The 19,519-nt window shown below is 44.0% G+C and overlaps 1 protein-coding gene across 1 annotated transcript in view; it reads right to left on the bottom strand.

The window, feature by feature from the left end:
* eif5b (eukaryotic translation initiation factor 5B) overlaps nucleotides 1-19,519 on the bottom strand; it is a 107,939-nt gene that overhangs the window by 47,639 nt on the left and 40,781 nt on the right. The window contains exons 8-11 of the mRNA XM_078221931.1: nucleotides 16,347-16,436; nucleotides 7,860-7,934; nucleotides 7,106-7,413; nucleotides 2,163-2,270 (exon numbers count right to left, since the gene is read on the bottom strand). Coding sequence (XP_078078057.1) covers nucleotides 2,163-2,270; nucleotides 7,106-7,413; nucleotides 7,860-7,934; nucleotides 16,347-16,436 — 581 coding nt within the window. The remainder of the gene's footprint in view (nucleotides 1-2,162; nucleotides 2,271-7,105; nucleotides 7,414-7,859; nucleotides 7,935-16,346; nucleotides 16,437-19,519) is intronic.

Raw genomic sequence — 19,519 nt, 5'->3', positions numbered from 1 at the left:
AATGGAGTTTAATGCGGAAAAGTGTGGGGTGATTCACTTTGGAAAGAGTAACAAGAATACAGAGTACTGGGCTAATGGTAAGATACTTGGTAGTGTGGATGAACAGAGGGATCTTGGTGTCCATGTGCATAGATCCCTGAAAGTTGGCACCCAGGTTGATAGGGTTGTTAAGAAAGCGTACGGTGTGTTAGCTTTTATTGGTAGAGGGATTGAGTTTCGGAGCCAGGAGGTCATGCTGCAACTGTACAAAACTCTGGTGCGGCCGCATTTGGAGTATTGCGTACAGTTCTGGTCGCCGCATTATAGGAAGGATGTGGAAGTGTTGGAAAGGGTGCAGAGGAGATTTACCAGGATGTTGCCTGGTATGGTGGGAAAATCGTATGAGGAAAGGCTGAGGGGTTTGAGGTTGTTTTCGTTAGAGAGAAAAAGGTTAAGAGGTGACTTAATAGAGGCATACAAGATGATCAGAGGATTAGATAGGGTGGATAGGGAGAGCCTTTTTCCTCAGATGGTGATGGCTAGCACGAGGGGACATAGCTTTAAATTGAGGGGTGAGAGATATAGGACAGATGTTAGAGGTAGGTTCCTTTACTCAGAGAGTAGTAAGGGCATGGAATGCCCTGCCTGCAGCAGTAGTGGACTCATCAACATTAAGAGCATTCAAATGGTTATTGGATAAACATATGGATGATATTGGAATAGTGTAGATTAGAGGGGCTTTAGATTGGTTCCACTGGTCGGCGCAACATCGATGGCCGAAGGGCCTGTACTGCGCTGTAATGTTCTATGTTCTATGTTCTATAAACCAAAATCTGCTCAACCGTGGGTTCCACCTCTGGTGATGATAAAGCAAACAATATTGCCACTTTGTCAAACCGATGCAGCTCCATCACCTGACTGCCAACACCACTATCCCAACACCAAACTGGTGCTGCTCCACTATTCAATATTGATGTGGAGATGCCGGGGTTAGACTGGGGTGGGCACACAGTTCTGCACGCATGAGGCCACCTCAACCGAGATCTTGGGTTCATGTCACACTATATGTAACCCTTACCATTTGCCCTGGGCTTGCAAATTCCTACTAACTGTCCTGGCTTGAGACAATTCACACCTCTTTAACCTGTGATTATCCCTCTCTCCACTCACACTATCTGTACCAGTAAAGATTTATTATCTGCAACTACTTGCATTCCAACCATTATTTTGCAACTGTATCTCTGTCTATATATGCCGTGTTTGTGAACCCACCTCTCCACTCACCTGATGAAGGAGCAGCACTCCGAAAGCTCATGATTCTAAATAAACCTGTTGGACTTTAAACTGGTGTTGTGAGACTTCTTACCATTCAATATTGACAATGGCTGATCTGATTATGGCCTTAACTCCATTTTCCTACCTTTGTCCAACTCAGCCTTGAATATGTTAAATGACCCAGCCTTCACTGCTCTTTGCGGAATTCCAAAGTCTAACAACCCGCAAAGAAAAAATCTTCCTCATCTAACTTAAATGAGAATGCCTTTAGTTTTAAACAGTGCTGTCTAGTTCTAGATTCCCCACCTGGGGATAAATCCTCCCAGCAGCCTTGCATATATCTCAATGACTCCTGACATCTTGTTCTCCATCAGCTTAAGTAACTTCACTAATACATTACTTGTAAAGCACAGCTAAAGACATACTGTTTTCTTTAACTGATTAGGAGTAAGACCCTGGAAATATAAGACATGTCTAATGTAAAATATTGCATTTGAGCACACTTCGTGCATCAAACGTTATAAACTTTGCTGTCCATATTTATAATAGACACAGCCTGTATAAACTTTCACATGCTAATTACATCTTGTAACAATCTCAGAGAAACTATTGTTTCACAACAACTCAGCTTCTCAAACTACTGCAATGAATTCCCCATTTAAGCTAGTAATAAGAAATGAATTATAATCAGAATATAGACAGAATGTTTGACTTTAAAACAGGAACTGAATGATACTTGTGGATCTGGTCCAATTAACCTTTTAATTGAACTTTACTTAAACATGACACTCAGATTTTGCTTCAGTGTGCTGTGATAAGGGAGCTCAGCATGCATTCTACTCGAGTTTGTGGTTCATTTATTTTTTTACATCAATTTTGCAAATATTTGCAGGATCCATTTTACATACCTTATCCAAAATTTTGGTCTTTCCTGTGTCAACATGCCCAAGAACACAAATAACTGGTGCTCGGAGTTTTTCAGTGTTTGCATTTATGATGTTTTCTGCTCTGCGTTTCTAAGAAAGCATAAGAAGATATTTCTAAAACAGAAAGCAATTAAAATATCCAGCAAGTCTCAAGTTATGGGTTTTTTTAAAAAGCAATTTCATGTTAAAAGCAACGACAGGAACAGGCTCATTTACCTCAATTTCATTCCATAGCTCTCTACCCTCACCAACAGAAATGTTATCCATCTCAAAACATTAATTGATTCAGAATCCGCTACCTTTTGGTTGTCTGGTGGGGAGCATGGGGTTTTGCGGGGTGTTCCAAATTTCCATTATACTTTCAGTTAAAAACTGAATTTTGATATTACTCCAAAATGACCTAGCTCTAACTCTAAGTTTATGCTCTGGTTCTGGATTTCCCTAACACAGTAAATAGCTTCTATGCAAGCGCTTACTTTAAATTATCTTCAAGATTGACAGACTGCAATTCAAAATGTCACTGACATGTACTTTTACTGCTACTAAATGGCAAACTGGAAAGAGACTGTTTTGGTGGTTTAATGGGTAAAAGTACCATGTCAAGTCAAAGGAAATTTCCAGCTTGAATTCCTGTTTGTGCTGAGTTAGATCACCTCAATTGGGAGAGGGGCAGTGAAGCTCCATGTGCTTTTTATATCACTGACTAGCATTCCTGCTTATCTTTTACCCAATCCTAGGACTGCAAATGTAAATAGCGGGCGAGGTCTAACATGATAATATCAGCAGCTGAAGTTTCAAGCAACTGACTATCCAACATCACAAATGAAAGACAATCAATTGGAGCCACTGAATTATAACTGGAAATGTAGTTACACAAGAACATAAAAAGCAAGAGCAGGCCATTTGGTCCCTCATGCCTGTTCTAACTCAGTAGATCATTGCTGATCTGATTAGGTCTCAACTCTACTTTCCTACCTGTTCCCCATTAACTCTCAACTCCCTTGTAGATCAAAAATCTCTAACTCACTTTGAATATATTCAATGACACCAGCCTCCACCACTCTCTGGGGTAGAGAATTTCAAAACTAACAACCATCAGAATAAATTCTTCCCGCTAAATGTGAGACCCCTTATTTTTAAACTGTGCCTCTTAGTTCTAGACTCCCATACAAGGAGAGACATCTAGCCTGTCAAGCCCCCTCAGAACCTTATGGGCAGAATTTTATGAGATTTTTTTTCTAAGTGTCCAGCTAGCGTGAAAACAGGAGAGTTGCTGATCTGTTTTTCAAGTGAGTTTTCACTCCCAATTTTATGCATTTAGACTTTGAAAATATGGGCTAGACCATTTCTAGCCACTCGAGGCAGAGGGCGGGGCTTAACTTACCAGACAGCCAGAGACTCAGATCACATGCGCAGAAAGAGCGGAAAAAAACAGCTCTGCCCCACGGGCCAGATACAGCCTCCCATTCCCTTACCCACCCCTCCCCACCGAACCCCTGGCACATGGCCCCCTCATCACGCCCCTAGCCCTAATGGCGGACTGATATGACCCTCTCTCTCCCAATCATCACAGGGGCACACAACCCCCCCACTCCATCAGCACACCTGCAAGTGCTGACTTGGCTCACCCTTTATATTAACAAGGCAAACAGCATTAGACTTGCTGGAATGCTCTAACGGGCGTGTGACTCCCCCAAACTGATTGCAGCTGATCTGCCCTAACAAGGGAGAGCTCCATAAAAACCCCTAGGATGGGCAGGCAGTGCAGGAAGAAATGGCCTCCAGGAAGACAGTTCCCCGTTTTTCTGATGCTGATCTGGCCAGGTTGCTGGAGGCGGTAGAGACAAGGTGGGACACCCTCTCTCCCCCCCCCCCCCTCCCCCCTCCCAGCAAGACACTATCCCAGAGGAAGGGATGGAAACGCAGCCTGGGAGGCAGTGGCAGCATACATGAGTGCCAGGGCACTGACCAGGAGAACCGGGAAGCAGTGCTGCAAAAAACTGAATAACCTAATCCAGGCAGCAAGGGCAAGTGTTTTACCTTCCCCAGATCCCCCCACCTACAGCACCCTGCATGTTTTCAGCCCGACCCCCAAGCACCTCCCTTCTTCCACCCAAGAGTATCACAAACCTTACCCTATGAAGGCCACTCCCTGAAACCCTGCAGGACTCATGCCATCAGATTTGACATGGCTCCTTCTGTCACCACAACAGAAGAATACCTATAATTGCCAAGAGAAAGCAAAGACAGGGGGTGGAGATCCGGGTCCTCACCCCCTTTGTGGAGCAAGCACTGGAGCTTGCGGGAGAGGACGACATCCGGACCATTAGCAACAGCATGGTCAGGCCTGGAGCATAGAAGTGAGCACCTGCCAATCCTCCACTTGTTGGAGAAATCTCAAGTAAGTTGCATGCAGCCCAGATTCCTCTCCCACCCTTGCCCTCTTGTGTCCAGTGTTGCATGAAGGGACCCCAACACACCTGGGCCATCTGGCATCATGGCTCCCACTGCTGCTCTTGCCCATCCTGCTCCCACCCATCCTGCCCCTGACAGCTCGGAAGACTCCTCAAAGGAAGCGGATGAAGGGGCCTCCGAGGCCGGCACCAGTTTTGCATCAGCTTCTACCTCGCAATTCACCATCCCAGAGACTCTCATCAGTGGGTCAGGTTAGTGGCGGGGCATCTGGGTCACTCGCTGGTGCGCACATACATCTGCTGGAGGAGGGAACATCCAAAGTCTCTGGCATGTGGGGGCCTACTGGCTGGCCCCAGGCTACATGCTGGGCCTCTGTGATCACTTCTCCCTCAGCTGCTGGAGATGCAGCAACAGAGCCGGGGAATGCAGGAGGGGCTGATGGCAACACTGGACCAACTGCAAGGCTGTTGGGAGGAGTTCCAAAGCTTTCAGGTGGACCAGCCTGTCTTGCATGGTTCCCAGGCCAAAACTGCAAGGGTGGCATCCCCATAACCACCCCCGCCCACACACAGACAGACTTCCAGCAACACATACTCCCATACCCACCTCTCCACAGCCCCCCCAGCAACACCCCCCCCACCCCCACAGATCCCAGAATGTCAACAGAGCCTCCCTGCTACCCCTCCTCCCCCACTCCCAAACACACACCCAGAACCCATGCAGTGGTGGCCACAGACAGTGCTGCTTGACAAGTCCTGAGGTTGCAGCACTGCCGCTTCAGAGAGTTTCCAGCCCATCTCCCACCTGCAACAGTGCTTGTTGCTGCACGCACTAGGGCCCAGAGTCAGCGCTAAGACCCAAGGTCAGCGCTCTGAGCCAGGTCCTTCTGAGAGTCCGAGGTTGGACCCCGTAAGCACCAACAGCCCTCCATCCTCCCAGACCCAAAACGCAACATGGCCGCCATGAAACAACCCCCTCTGAGCAGCATGGAGCAGTCTGAACGTGGAGATTTACCTCCTTGCTCACCCTCACTGACCAAGTGCCTGAATCCGACTTTTATAGAGGAGATATTTTCCTGACTAACCTGCCTGCAATGAACGAGGTCGTTAAGGGAGGTGAGCTGGGACAATTGGGAGTGAAGCTCGCTAATGGCATTGTGATGAATGCATAAAAAATGCAAATTGGCGTTTCGCCTGTTTTGGGCAGGCTCCCAGTCGGCCAATATTTTTGGTAAAATGGGAATAGGCACAAAAATGGGCCCCATTCTCGCTAGTCACATTGCATGCAATTTCACAACATTTTCCCGCCACAAAACGAGCATGATGGGGTCCTAAAATTCCACCCTATATGTTTCAATAAGATTACCTCTCATACTTCTAAATTCCAATGAGTATAGGCCCAACCTGCTCAACTTTTCCTAATGAGAAAATCCCTTCATCCCAGGAATCAGTTTAATGAACTTTTCTGAACTGCTTCTAATGCAATTATATCCTTCCTTAAATGAGACCAAAAGTGTAACAGTAGTCTAGGTGTGGTCTCATCAATACCCTGTAAAGTTGTAGCAAGACATCTCCTACTTTTATACTCCACCCCCCCTTGCAATCAAGGTCAATATTCCATTTCTCTTCTTAATTACTTGCTGTATCAGCATTCTAACATTTTGTGATTCATGTACAAGGACACTGCAACATTCTGAAGTCTCTCTCCATTCAAATAATATCCCATTTTTCTATTCTTCCCACCAATGTTAGAAATCTCTCATTTTTCCACATTATACTCATCAGCCAAATTTTTGCTCACTCACTTAACCTATCTATGTCCCTTTGCAGACTCTGTACTTGCCTCACAACTTGCTTTCCTACCTATCTTTATATCTTTAGCAAATATGGCTATAATACACTTGGTCCCTTTATCCAAGTCATTAAGTTAGATTGCAAGTAGTGCAGACCCCAGTATCAACCCCTATGGCACTCTGCCCTGTTAAAATGATCCATTTATCCCGACTCTGTTTCCTGTCAGTTAGCCAATCCTCCATGCATACTAACATGTTAGCTCTAAAACCATAAGCTCTTATCTTGCAAGCCACTTTTTAAGTGGCAGCTTGTTGAATGACGTTTGGAAAGCGAAATGCTTAAGACTTATTAGTTCCCCTTTATTCATCCTGCTTGTTAAATTTTCAAATAGCTTTAATAAATTTGTCAAATACCCTTTCATAAAACCACATTAGGAAGAATCACCATCTTTAAGAGGGAGTGAGGAAAGGAGGAAGCACGTGGAAAATTTGAAATAAAAATAAACAAGTATAGTACTATTATAATCATATCTAAAGATTGGAAAATGAGTACACAATGTGAAAGACTGTATAGATTTTCTTAAGCTACATTAAGACCACAACAGAAAACACCCGTGCAAATATGAATTCTACCCATATAGACTTATCTGCTCATTGATATCATTCAAGGTATTAGAATGTCAGACTGGAATTATTATTTTTTAAGTAGAAATGATACCTCAATACGTCGCTTTGCTTCATCATAAATTCGTTCTTCTTTTGTTCGGCCATCATCTGAATCGGATTCAAGTTCAGAATCTGAGCTAAATTCTTTTGTCAATTTCATTTTCTCACTCTTTACCACTTCAGGTTCTTTACCCACTCTCTCTGATGCTGTCCTGGTTTCACCAAAACCTCGTTCTTCCTCTTCACTTTCCTCACTTGCTCCTTCATCATCACTCTCTTCTTCCTCTTCCTCTTCATCCTCCTCCTCATCTTCCTCCTCTGCAGCCTCCTCTTTTACTTCAATATGGACAGTTTTCACGTCTATCAAAGATTTTTCAAATTATCAGGATTAACCAAGGAAACTTTTTAACTTAAAAGTATTGCAAGATAGATATAACTAGTGGAAAGACTAATCTGAAAAAGCTTAGGCAAATAAAGTCCAAAGATGTGCGGGTTAGGTTGATTGGCCATGCTAAAATTGCCCTTAGTGTCTTGAGATGGGTAGATTAGCGGGTAAATATGTAGGGATATGGGGGTAGGGCCTGGGTGGGATTGTGGTCGGTGTAGACTCGATGGGCCGAATGGCCTCTTTCTACACTGTAGGGTTTCTATGATTTCTATGATTACTGGTTTAAATATGTAAGCTTTAAATTTTGAGAGAGAATGAAAGATTTTCATTCCAAAACAACAGGTTTAGATTAGATATATTTGTACTCTTATTTCACTTTAAAGCCTTTAGGGTCAGGGAAATTGCAACAGATGCTCACCTTTTTCTTGTTCATGGTCACTTGCCATAGCTTCCCAATCATCAGGATCAGCATCATCCTTTTTCTCTTCAGGTTCTTTGAAACAAAATTTCAAACAAGCTTCTAAATATTCAACTTTAAAATTAAAAAATATATCTTAATATACACCAGAAGTTGTTTTAGTCAAGAATTTTACACTTGGGAAATATGTACTGTTATGGTGAAATGCATGTATTTTTGTACAAGGCAAAATTGTTCAGGTTAGCCATTTTGAAAGGTAATTAAATTTATGAAAATTTCAAGTTCTATGTGGCATTACATGGCCACATGAATAAAATTAGCACAAGTATCCGGGAAGCTCAGGACCTGATGTGTGCCTGATTTGGAGATTTTACCTATTTTGGGTACAAAGAACAAAGAACAATACAGCACAGGAACAGGCCCTTCAGCCCTCCAAACCCGTGCCGCTCCCTGCTCCAAACTAGACCATTCTTTTGTATCCCTCCATTCCCACTCCGTTCATATGGCTATCTAGATAAATCTTAAACGTTCCCAGTGTGTCCGCCTCCACCACATTGCCTGGCATCGCATTCCAGGCCCCCACCACCCTCTGTGCAAAATATGTCCTTCTGATATCTGTGTTAAACCTCCCCCCCTTCACCTTGAATCTATGACCCCTCGTGAACGTCACCACCGACCCGGGGAAAAGCTTCCCACCGTTCACCCTATCTATGCCTTTCATAATTTTATACACCTCTATTAAGTCTCCCCTCATCCTCCGTCTTTCCAGGGAGAACAACCCCAGTTTACCCAATCTCTCCTCATAACTAAGCCCCTCCATACCAGGCAACATCCTGCTAAACCTCCTCTGTACTCTCTCCAAAGCCTCCACGTCCTTCTGGTAGTGTGGCAACCAGAACTGGACGCAGTATTCCAAATGCGGCCGAACCAACGTTCTATACATCTGCAACATCAGACCCCAACTTTTATACTCTATGCCCCGTCCTAAAAAGGAAAGCATGCCATATGCCTTCTTCACCACCTTCTCCACCTGTGACGTCACCTTCAAGGATCTGTGGACTTGCACACCCAGGTCCCTCTGCGTATCTACACCCTTTATGGTTCTGCCATTTATCGTATAGCTCCATCCTACATTATTTCTACCAAAATGCATCACTTCGCATTTATCTGGATTGAACTCCATCTGCCATTTCTTTGCCCAAATTTCCAGCCTATCTATATCCTTCTGTAGCTTCTGACAATGCTCCTCACTATCTGCAAGTCCTGCCAATTTTGTGTCGTCCGCAAACTTACTGATCACCCCAGTTACACCTTCTTCCAGATCGTTTATATAAATCACAAACAGCAGAGGTCCCAATACAGAGCCCTGCGGAACACCACTAGTCACAGGCCTCCAGCCAGAAAAAGACCCTTCCACTACCACCCTCTGTCTTCTGTGACCAAGCCAGTTCTCCACCCATCTAGCCACCTCCCCCTTTATCCCATGAGATCCAACCTTTTTCACCAGCCTACCATGAGGGACTTTGTCAAACGCTTTACTAAAGTCCATATAGACGACATCCACGGCCCTTCCCTCGTCAACCATTCTGGTCACTTCTTCAAAAAAGTCCACCAGGTTAGTGAGGCATGACCTCCCTCTCACAAAACCATGCTGACTATTGTTCATGAGTTTATTGCTTTCTAAATGCGCATACATCCTGTCTCTAAGAATCTTCTCCAACAACTTCCCCACCACGGACGTCAAGCTCACCGGTCTATAATTACCCGGGTTATCCTTCCTACCCTTCTTAAATAACGGGACCACATTCGCTATCCTCCAATCCTCTGGGACCTCACCTGCGTCCAGTGACGAGACAAAGATTTGCGTCAGAGGCCCAGCGATTTCATCTCTCGTCTCCCTGAGCAGCCTTGGATAGATTCCATCAGGCCCTGGGGATTTGTCAGTCTTTATATTCTCTAACAAACCTAACACTTCCTCCCTTGTAATGGAGATTTTCTCCAACGGTTCAACACTCCCCTCCGAGACACTCCCAGTCAACACATCCCTCTCCTTTGTGAATACCGACGCAAAGTATTTATTTAGGATCTCCCCTACTTCTTTGGGCTCCAAGCGTAATTCACCACTTTTGTCCGAGAGGTCCGATTTTTTCCCTGACAACCCTTTTGTTCCTAACGCATGAATAAAATGCCTTGGGATTCTCCTTAATCATGTCTGCTAAGGACATTTTGTGACCCCTTTTTGCCCTTCTAAATCCCCGTTTGAGTTCTTTCCTACTTTCTTTGTACTCCTCCACAGCTTCCTCCGTTTTTAGCTGCCTGGACCTAACATACGCCTCTCTTTTCTTTTTGACCAGTCCCTCAATTTCCCTGGTTATCCACGGTTCTCGAATCCTATCCTTCCTATCCTTTTTTTTTTTTACAGGCACATGCCTGTCCTGCAGCCCTAACAACTGTTCCTTAAAAGACTCCCACATGCCAGATGTGGATTTACCCTCAAACAGCCTCTCCCAATCAAGAGCTGCCAATTTCTGCTTAATCCCACTAAAGTTAGCCTTCCCCCAATCCAACACCTTACCCTTGGGACACCACTCATCCTTTTCCATCACTATCCTAAAGCTAACAGAATTGTGGTCACTATTTGCCACATGTTCCCCTACCGAAACTTTGAAGACCTGACCGGGCTCATTCCCCAGTACTAGGTCCAGTATAGCCCCCTCTCTAGTCGGGCTATCTACATATTGTTCCAAAGAACCCTCCTGTACGCATTTTACAAATTCCTCCCCATTCAGAGTCCCAGCTCTCAGCGATTTCCAGTCTATACCAGGGAAATTGAAGTCTCCTACGACAACAACCCTATTTTTCCTGCACCTATCCAGTATCTCCTGACATATCCGTTCTTCCACTTCCCTTGAGCTGTTGGGGGGCCTGTAGTATACCCCCAACATAGTGACTGCGCCCTTCCTGTTTCTAAGCTCCACCCAGAGTGACTCGTTACACAACCCCTCTGAATTGTCCTCCCTCTGCACCGCTGTAACATGCTCTCCAACTAATACTGCTACTCCCCCACCTTTTTTGGCCCCTCCTCTGTCTCGCCTAAAACACTTGTACCCCGGAATATTCAGCTGCCAGTCCTGTCCCTCTTTCAACCAAGTCTCTGTCACCGCAACCACATCCAAATTCCTTGTGAGCATTAAGGCCCTAAGTTGGTCTGTCTTACCTGCTACGCTCCTTGCATTGAAGTATAAGCACTCCAGACCTCCAGGCCCAGTGAGGTCATCCTCCCCCAGAGTGCTCTTCTTCTTTGCCAGCCTTGTCCCAGTTCCGAGCTCGTCCCCAGCCTCTACACTTGTAGACCTAATATTTTGATCCCCACCCCCCTGCCATACTAGTTTAAACCCCCCCGAACTGCACTAGCAAAACTCCCAGCCAGGATATTCGTGCCCTTCCAACTTAGTTGTGACCCGTCCTTCTTGTACAGGTGCCATCCTCTCCTGAAAACTTCCCATTGATCTAGGAAAATGAAGCCCTCCCTCCTGGACCAGTCCTTTAGCCAAGCATTTAATTGTACTAACTCCCTATTCTTAGCCTCACTGGCACGAGGCATTGGGAGCAGCCCAGAGGCACTAGGCCTAGCATCTACTGATAACACGTGAAATAAAAGTATGAAAAACAAATAAAAGGATTTTATTCAGATTGCTACATCCGACATGCCAGCTTAGAATGTAGCTGGTTTTTGGGTCCTCCCAGATTTTCAAACATCGGATAAGGGGTATGGTATCTGTATTACTTTTGTAAAAATGAAAGACTTTTTGAGTTGTACTAATAAAGAAAATATGTTTAAATTAAAGGAATACAATTTAAATGCAAAATAGTAATCTGTACACACAAATGCTTATATTCATTTTCCTTTTTGACAAACAAAATTGCTATAAAAAACACTAAACATACATGTAAACAAAATATTTCCTTCCTAGTTTTCTCCCCTTCACATAACAGAAGTCGTACATTTCCTAGCTGGGATACAATTTCACAAGTGCCCACTCTTCCAGATGAATTTGAAAGATTGAGCATGGTGACTTCTTGCAGCTGTCCCCAGCATACCTTCAAACGGAATCTTTTATTCTTGTTCTATGCTCTTGAAAACTGTACTCTAACTCTTTTAAACTCGCAACACAGCATATTCTGCACCCTATTCTTTCCTTCTCCTCTATGTACTCTATGAACAGTATGTTTTGTCTGTAACAGATCACAAGAAAAAATAATTTCCAATACATGTGACAATAATAAATCAATTCAATCAATTGGCGCCCTGCCCAAGTAGCCACTATTCGACCATGACCGAATAACTATCAACTGGAGATTGTGAAAAGTCATTTTAAAGCTAATTTTTAAAGGTGAAGTTAATTGGGGAAATGGAAAATTTTCAAAATGAAAACGGCATTTAATTATTAACAGAGTGACTAGGGAGAAACTATTTCAGAGATCGGTGTCACGAATGAAGGGCTAACGGGAGGACTTTGAATAGTGTGGAGGAGCAGAGGGATCTAGGTGTATGTGTGCATAGATCCCTGAAAGTTGGGAATCAAGTAGATAAGGTTGTTAAGAAGGCATATGGTGTCTTGGCGTTTATTGGTAGGGGGATTGAATTTAGGAGTCGTAGCGTTATGTTGCAACTGTACACAACTCTGGTGCGGCCGCACTTGGAGTACTGTGTGCAGTTCTGGTCCCCACATTACAGGAAGGATGTGGAGGCTTTGGAGAGGGTGCAGAGGAGGTTTACCAGGATGTTGCCTGGTATGGAGGGGAGATCCTATGAGGAGAGGCTGAGGGATTTGGGATTGTTTTCGCTGGAAAGGCGGCGGCTAAGAGGGGATCTTATTGAAACATATAAGATGATTAGAGGTTTAGATAGGGTGGATAGTGATAGCCTTTTTCCTCTGATGGAGAAATCCAGCACGAGGGGGCATGGCTTTAAATTGAGGGGGGGTAGTTATAGAACCGATGTCAGGGGTAGGTTCTTTACCCAGAGGGTGGTGAGGGATTGGAATGCCCTGCCAGCATCAGTAGTAAATGCGCCTAGTTTGGGGGCGTTTAAGAGATCCGTAGATAGGTTCATGGACGAAAAGAAATTGGTTTAGGTTGGAGGGTCACAGTTTTTTTTTTTAACTGGTCGGTGCAACATCGTGGGCCGAAGGGCCTGTTCTGCGCTGTAATGTTCTATGTTCTATCAATTTAAAATTGATAATGTGGATAGTAATTAGCAGAAATTTCTTTACACAGATCCTTAAGTGATGCAATAGCTTTTTCCTTTGCCTTGTGTATTGCAACTTTTCATAACTGCTATCCAGATTGTTCTCTTTTTGTCCTTAATTGATGTGATAAAGACAATAGCAAGCTATGGAGCAGAGTCGTTGCACAGGAGTGAATGGAGAGCAGGGAAATGGAGCTTCATTCTGCAGCCTGGAATAGAGCGTATAATTTTGAAGTTTGCAGATGATACAAAACTTGGCAACATAGTAAATAGCAAGCAGGATAGGAGCTGTCTTCATGAGAGCACAAATGGACTGGTGAAATAGTCAGAATACTGGAGGGGTGCAAATGTTGGAAGGTGGGAGAACAAATTGATAAAATAGTTAATAAAGCACGTGGGATACTTCGCTTTGTAATTAAGAAAACAAGGAAGTCACATTAAACCTTTACAAAAGTCTGGTTAGACTTCAGCTGAGGTTGCATACAGTTCAGGGCACCATAAGACCATAAGACATTGGAGCAGAATTAGGCCACTTGGCCCATCGATTCTGCTCCGCCATTCAATCATGGCTGATATTTTTCTCATCCCCATTCTCCTGCCTTTTCCCCATATTAATGAAGAACCTATCTATCTCTGTCTTAAAGACACTCAATGGCCTGGCCTCCACAGCCTTCTGCGGCAAAGAGTTCCACAGATTCAGCCACACTCTGGCTAAAGAAATTCCTCCCCATTTCCGTTTTAAAGGATCGTCCCTTTAGGCTGAGGTTGTGCCCTCTGGTTCTAGTTTTTCCTACTAGTGGAAACATCCTCTCCACGCCTACTCTATCCAGGCCTCGCAGTATCCTGTAAGTTTCAAAAGATCCCCCCTCATCCTTCTAAACTCCAATGAGTACAGACCCAGAGTCCTCAACCGTTCCTCATACAACAAGCTTTTCATTCCAGGGATCGTTCTTGTGAACCTCCTCTGGACTCTTTCCAAGGCCAGCACATCGTTCCTTAGATATGGGGCCCAAATATTCCAAATAGGGTCTGATCAGAGCCTTATACAGCCTCAGAAATACATCCCTGCTCTTGTACTTTAGCCCTCTCAACATGAATGTTAACATTGCATTTGCCTTCCTAACTGCCGACTGAACCTGTACGTTAACCTTAAGAGAATCTTGAACAATGACTCCTAAGTCCCTTTTTGTTTCTGATTTTCTAAGCATTTCCCCATTTAGAAAATAGTCTATGCCTCCATTTCTCCTTGCAAAGTGCATAACCTCACACTTTACCACGTTGTATTCCCTCTGCCACTTCTTTGCCCACTCTCCTAACCTGTCCAAGTCCTTCTGCAGCCCCCCCCTGCTTCCTCAATACTACCTGTCCCTCTACATATCTTTGTGTCATCTGCAAACTTAGCAACAGTGCCTTCAGTTCCTTTTTCCAAATTATTAATGTATATTGTGAAAGGTTGTGGTCCCAGCACCGACCCGAGGCACACCACTAGTCACCGGCTGCCATCCTGAAAAGGACCCTTTTATCCCCACTCTCTGCCTTCTGCCAGTCAGCCAATCCTCTATCCATGCCAGGATCTTACCCTTAACACCATGCACCATGGGCTCTTAACTTATTTAACAGTCTCCTATGTGGCATTCTTTCAAAGGCCTTCTGGAAATCTAAGTAAATCACGTCCACTGATTCTCCTTTATCTAACTTCCTTGTTACCTCCTTATTAACCTTTAGTGCTGATTAACTTAAAGTGCAACTAGATAACATTGGGGTTCCAAATGCTTGAAAAATGTTAACCTGTGTGAAATTGAGGTGTATTACAGACTAATTTAAATATAGGATGAGTGTCAGATTTGTCAGACATGGCCTCCCCTTAACGAAGCCGTGCTGACTCAGTCCTAATTTATCATGCACTTCCAAGTACTCTGCAATCTCATCTTTAATAATGGACTCTAAAATCTTGCCAATGACCGAAGTCAGGCAAACCGGCCGATAATTTCCCGTCTGCTGCCTCCCTCCCTTCTTAAAGTGGTGTTACATTAGCTACTTTCCAGTCCTCTAGGACCCTCCAGCAATTCCTGAAAGATCACCACCAACGCATCCACAATTTCCTCAGCTATCTCTTTTAGAACCCTGGGGTGTAGTCCTTCCAGTCCAGGTGATTTATCCACCTTCAAACCTTTCGGTTTCCCTAGAACCTCCTCCTTAGTGATGGCCACTACACTCACCTGTGCCCCCCCACCCCCCCCAGCCCCCTTTCATAGCGCTGATCGTTCATCAGGTGAGTTCAATCAAAAATCCCACTCACCTGATGAAGGAGCAGCGCTCCGAAAGCTTGGGATACCGAATAAAACTGTTGGACTTTAACCTGGTGTTGTGAGACTTCTTACTGTGCCCACCCTAGTCCAATGCCAGCATCTCCACATCAAGAAAAATAGGTTAAGGGGAGTTCTACTAGAAACAATCAAAATTACCAGGGGTTTCAATAAAGCAAGTAAGGAGAAGTTGCCTCTTCTGTCATGTGTGTAAGTAACCTGGTCATAGATTTAAAATAATTGGCAAAAAGAGAGGAAAATTAGAAAAAAATGTTTTCATAGATTGCTTTGAGGTTCGGAACGCACAACCTAAAAGTCTGGTGAAATTGAAATTCACAGGAACTTTCAAAACAGAATTGTACTTGGAGGACAGATTTGCAGAGCCATAGAGGAAAACCCTGGGGCTTAGGATTAAATTGGGCAGCTCTTTGACAGAGCTTGCACCGGCATGACAGGTGGGATGGTTTTCTCCTGCAATCCAAAGTTCAAATGATTCAATGCCCACATTCAGCTAAATCTAGCTAAAAGCTGAAACAAGAGTAAAGCTTTATAAAAAAAATTCCAAGACACAGAAGAGCATACAGCACAAGGCTTGAAGGTTAATACATACAGAACACTGCAGAGGAAAATAGATTCTGCCCTGCGCTGCAGCACAGCATGCAGAGCTTATTCTGTCTGAGTTATGCAACATAATGGATAATGTGTGTCTTTGTGTATCACTGAGCAAATACAAGTCGTACTGGTATTACCAGTACTACCTCACTACCTATACAAGTAGGTACAGAACATCAAGGATCAACTCCAATAAAAGCAAGACACTCAAAATTGTTTATGGGAACAACTTGCACATTAAACCACAAGGTATCCACAGCACATCGAAATTCCCAACAGGTGGCACAACTTCCGATACAAGATAAATAAATTACTAACCTGGTGTGGGTTCCAAAATCACTTCTGGTACCTCAGTCATCTCCAGTTCGAGTTCTTCATGTACTGGGGTTGGGGTGACCTCCAAAGCTTCTGTAATAAGGTAACATTCCATAAATATTTCAGCATGTTATTGGGCCAGGAATCCAGAACGTTTGAAGCAAATGATCCAACTCATTATGCAGGTCAATAAGCAAAACAAAAAGTTTGTCTATTTTGAGATTACGCTTTAATATATATGGCTTTCTTTATCAACACTGAGCATCACTTTAAGAGTCTTGTTGCAATTCAACATCTATACAAACATACAAAATAGCATAAATAAGCTGTTCAGACCCCTAAGCCTGCTCTGCCATTCAATAAGATAATGGTTGATGTGTTTGGATTTTTAATTCCACATTCTCACCTACCCCTGATAACCTTTGATTCCTTTGACATGCAAGAATCCATCTACCTCTGCCTTAAAGATATTCAGAGAATCTGTCTCCACTGCTTTCTGAGACAGTTCTAAAGTTACACCACCCTCAGAAAACAATTCTCCTAATTCTTGTCCTAAAAAGACAACCCCTAATAATAAAACAGCGCCCCCTCCCTAGTTCTGGACTCGCCCACAGGAAGAAACATCATCATTTCTGCATCCAACTTGTAAAGACCATTCAGAATCTTAAATACTTCAATCAAGTTGCCCCTCACTCTTCTAAACTCCAGGGGAAAGAAGCGTATTCTATGCACCTATCCTCATAAAAACAAAATGCTCATCCCAGTTATTAATCTAATAAATCTCCTCTAAGCCGCCACTAATACATTTACATCCTTCCTTAAATAAGGAGACCAAAATTGCACACATTATTTGAGATGTAGTCTCTTCAATCCCTTATATAATTGAAGCATAACGTCCTTTCTTTTATCTTCAATTCTTTTTGTAATAAGCCATCGGCCTTATTGATTACTTGTACCTGCGTACTAACATTTTAAGTTTGCAGACGACACAAAGGTTGGTGGAATTGCGGATAGCTAAGAGGACAGTCAGAGGATACAGCAAGATATAGATCAGTTGGAAACTTGGGCAGAGAGATGGCAGATGGAGTTTAATCCAGATAAATGTGAGATAATGCATTTTGGAAGGTCCATTACAGATGGGAAATATACAGTAAATGGCAGAACCCTTAACAGTGTTCTTAAGCAGGTCACTGAAAGTGGCAACGCAGGTGGAGAAGGTAGTCAAGAAGGCATATGGCATGCTTACTTTCATTGGCCGGGGCATTGAGTTTAAAAATTAGCAAGTCATGTTGCAGCTTTATAGAACCTTAGTTAGGCAGCACTTGGAATATAGTGTTCAATTCTGGTTGCCACACTACCAGAAGGATGTGGAGGCTATGGAGAGGGTACAGAAAAGATTTACCAGGACGTTGTCTGGTATGGAGGACCTTAGGTATGAGGAGAGGTTGGAGAGACTCGGTTTGTTCTCACTGGAATGATGGAGGTTGAGGGGGGTACCTGATAGAAGTCTACAAGATTATGAGGAGTATGGACAGAGTGGATCATCAGAAGCTTTTTCCCCAGGGTGGAAGAGTCAATTACTAGGGGGCATAGGTTTAAGGTGCAAGGGGCAAGGTTTAAAGGAGATGTACAAGGCAAGTTTTATTTTACAAAGAGGGTGGTGGGTGCCTGGGGGAGATAGTGAAAGCAGATATGATAGTCACTTTTAAGGGGCATCTTGACAAATACATGAATAGGGTGGGAATAGAGAGATATGGTCCTGGAAAGGTAGGGGTTTTAGTTCAGACGGGTAGCATGATCAGTGCAGGCTTGAAGGGTCTGTTCCTGTGTTGTAATTTTCTTTGCTCTAACACCTGGAGCAACATTTTATGTGCCTCCCAGACAGAGTCTAAGGCAGCGAGGGAAGCGTAAAATTGCATGCATAGGATTCCCCCAGGATCCCACCCACCCTGATGCAATTTCATGGGCAAGCGGACAGGTAGTCGGAAGGATGCCCTGTCACCTATTAAGGCCCTTAAACGGCCACTTAAGGGAGTTTTCCAACCCAGCTTCAATTTTTTTTAAATTTTTCTCCATTTTGGATGGAAAGGATCTCTTCAGAGTCGTCGTCCCCATCCTTCAGAACCATGGAACACCAGCTTTCCCACCACCCCCAACTTACTCCCAATGTGGCAATCACCTCACTCTCAACACATCCCCAGCGCTCGTTCCCTCGGAACCATGGGATTTAAGAACATAAGAAATAGGAGCAGGAGTAGGCCATCTAGCCCCTCAAGCCTGCTCCGCCATTCAATAAGATCATGGCTGATCTGATAGTGGGTTCAGTTCCACTTACCCGCCCGCTCCCCATAACCCTTAATTCCCTTAATGGTTAAAAATCTATCTATCTGTGACTTAAACACATTTAACGAGGTAGCCTCTACTGCTTCATTGGGCAGAGAATTCCAAAGATTCACTACCCTCGGGAAGAAGAAGTTCCTCCTCAACTCTGTTCTAAATTGACTCCCCTGTATTTTGAGGCTATGCCCCCTGGTTCTTGTTTCCATTGTAAGTGGAAATAACCTCGCTGCTTCTACTCTGTCTAGCCCCTTCATTATCTTATATGTCTCTATAAGATCTCCCCTCAACCTTCTAAACTCCAATGAGTACAGGCCCAGTCTACTCAATCTCTCCTCATAAGCTAACCCCCTCATCTCTGGATTCAACCTGGTGAACCTTCTTTGTACCCCCTCCAAAGCGAATATATCCTTTCTTAAATAAGGGGACCAAAATTGTACACAGTACTCTAGGTGCGGCCTCACCAGTACCCTGTACAGTTGCAGCATGACCTCCCTGCTTTTATACTCCACCCCTCTTGTGATAAAGGCCAACATTCCATTTGCCTTCTTGATTACCTGCTGCACCTGCAAACTGAGTTTTTGTGATTCACGCACAAGGACCCCCAGGTCCCTCTGCACAGTAGCAAGTTGTAATTTTTCACCGTTTAAATAATAGTCCATTTTACTATTATTCCTTCCAAAGTGGATAACCTCACACTTACCAACGTTATACTCCATCTGCCAGATCCTTGCCCACTCACTTAGCCTATCCAAATCTCTCTGCAGACTCTGTCCTCCACGCAATTTGCTTTCCCACTCATCTTTGTGTCATCCGCAAACTTTGTTACCCTACGCTCG

This window comes from Mustelus asterias, chromosome 10 (genome assembly GCF_964213995.1).
Source record: "Mustelus asterias chromosome 10, sMusAst1.hap1.1, whole genome shotgun sequence".
NCBI classification, from domain to species: Eukaryota; Metazoa; Chordata; class Chondrichthyes; order Carcharhiniformes; family Triakidae; genus Mustelus; species Mustelus asterias.
The sequence above is the reverse complement of the archived record's forward strand: the minus strand, read 5'-3'. Positions and strand labels throughout refer to the sequence as shown.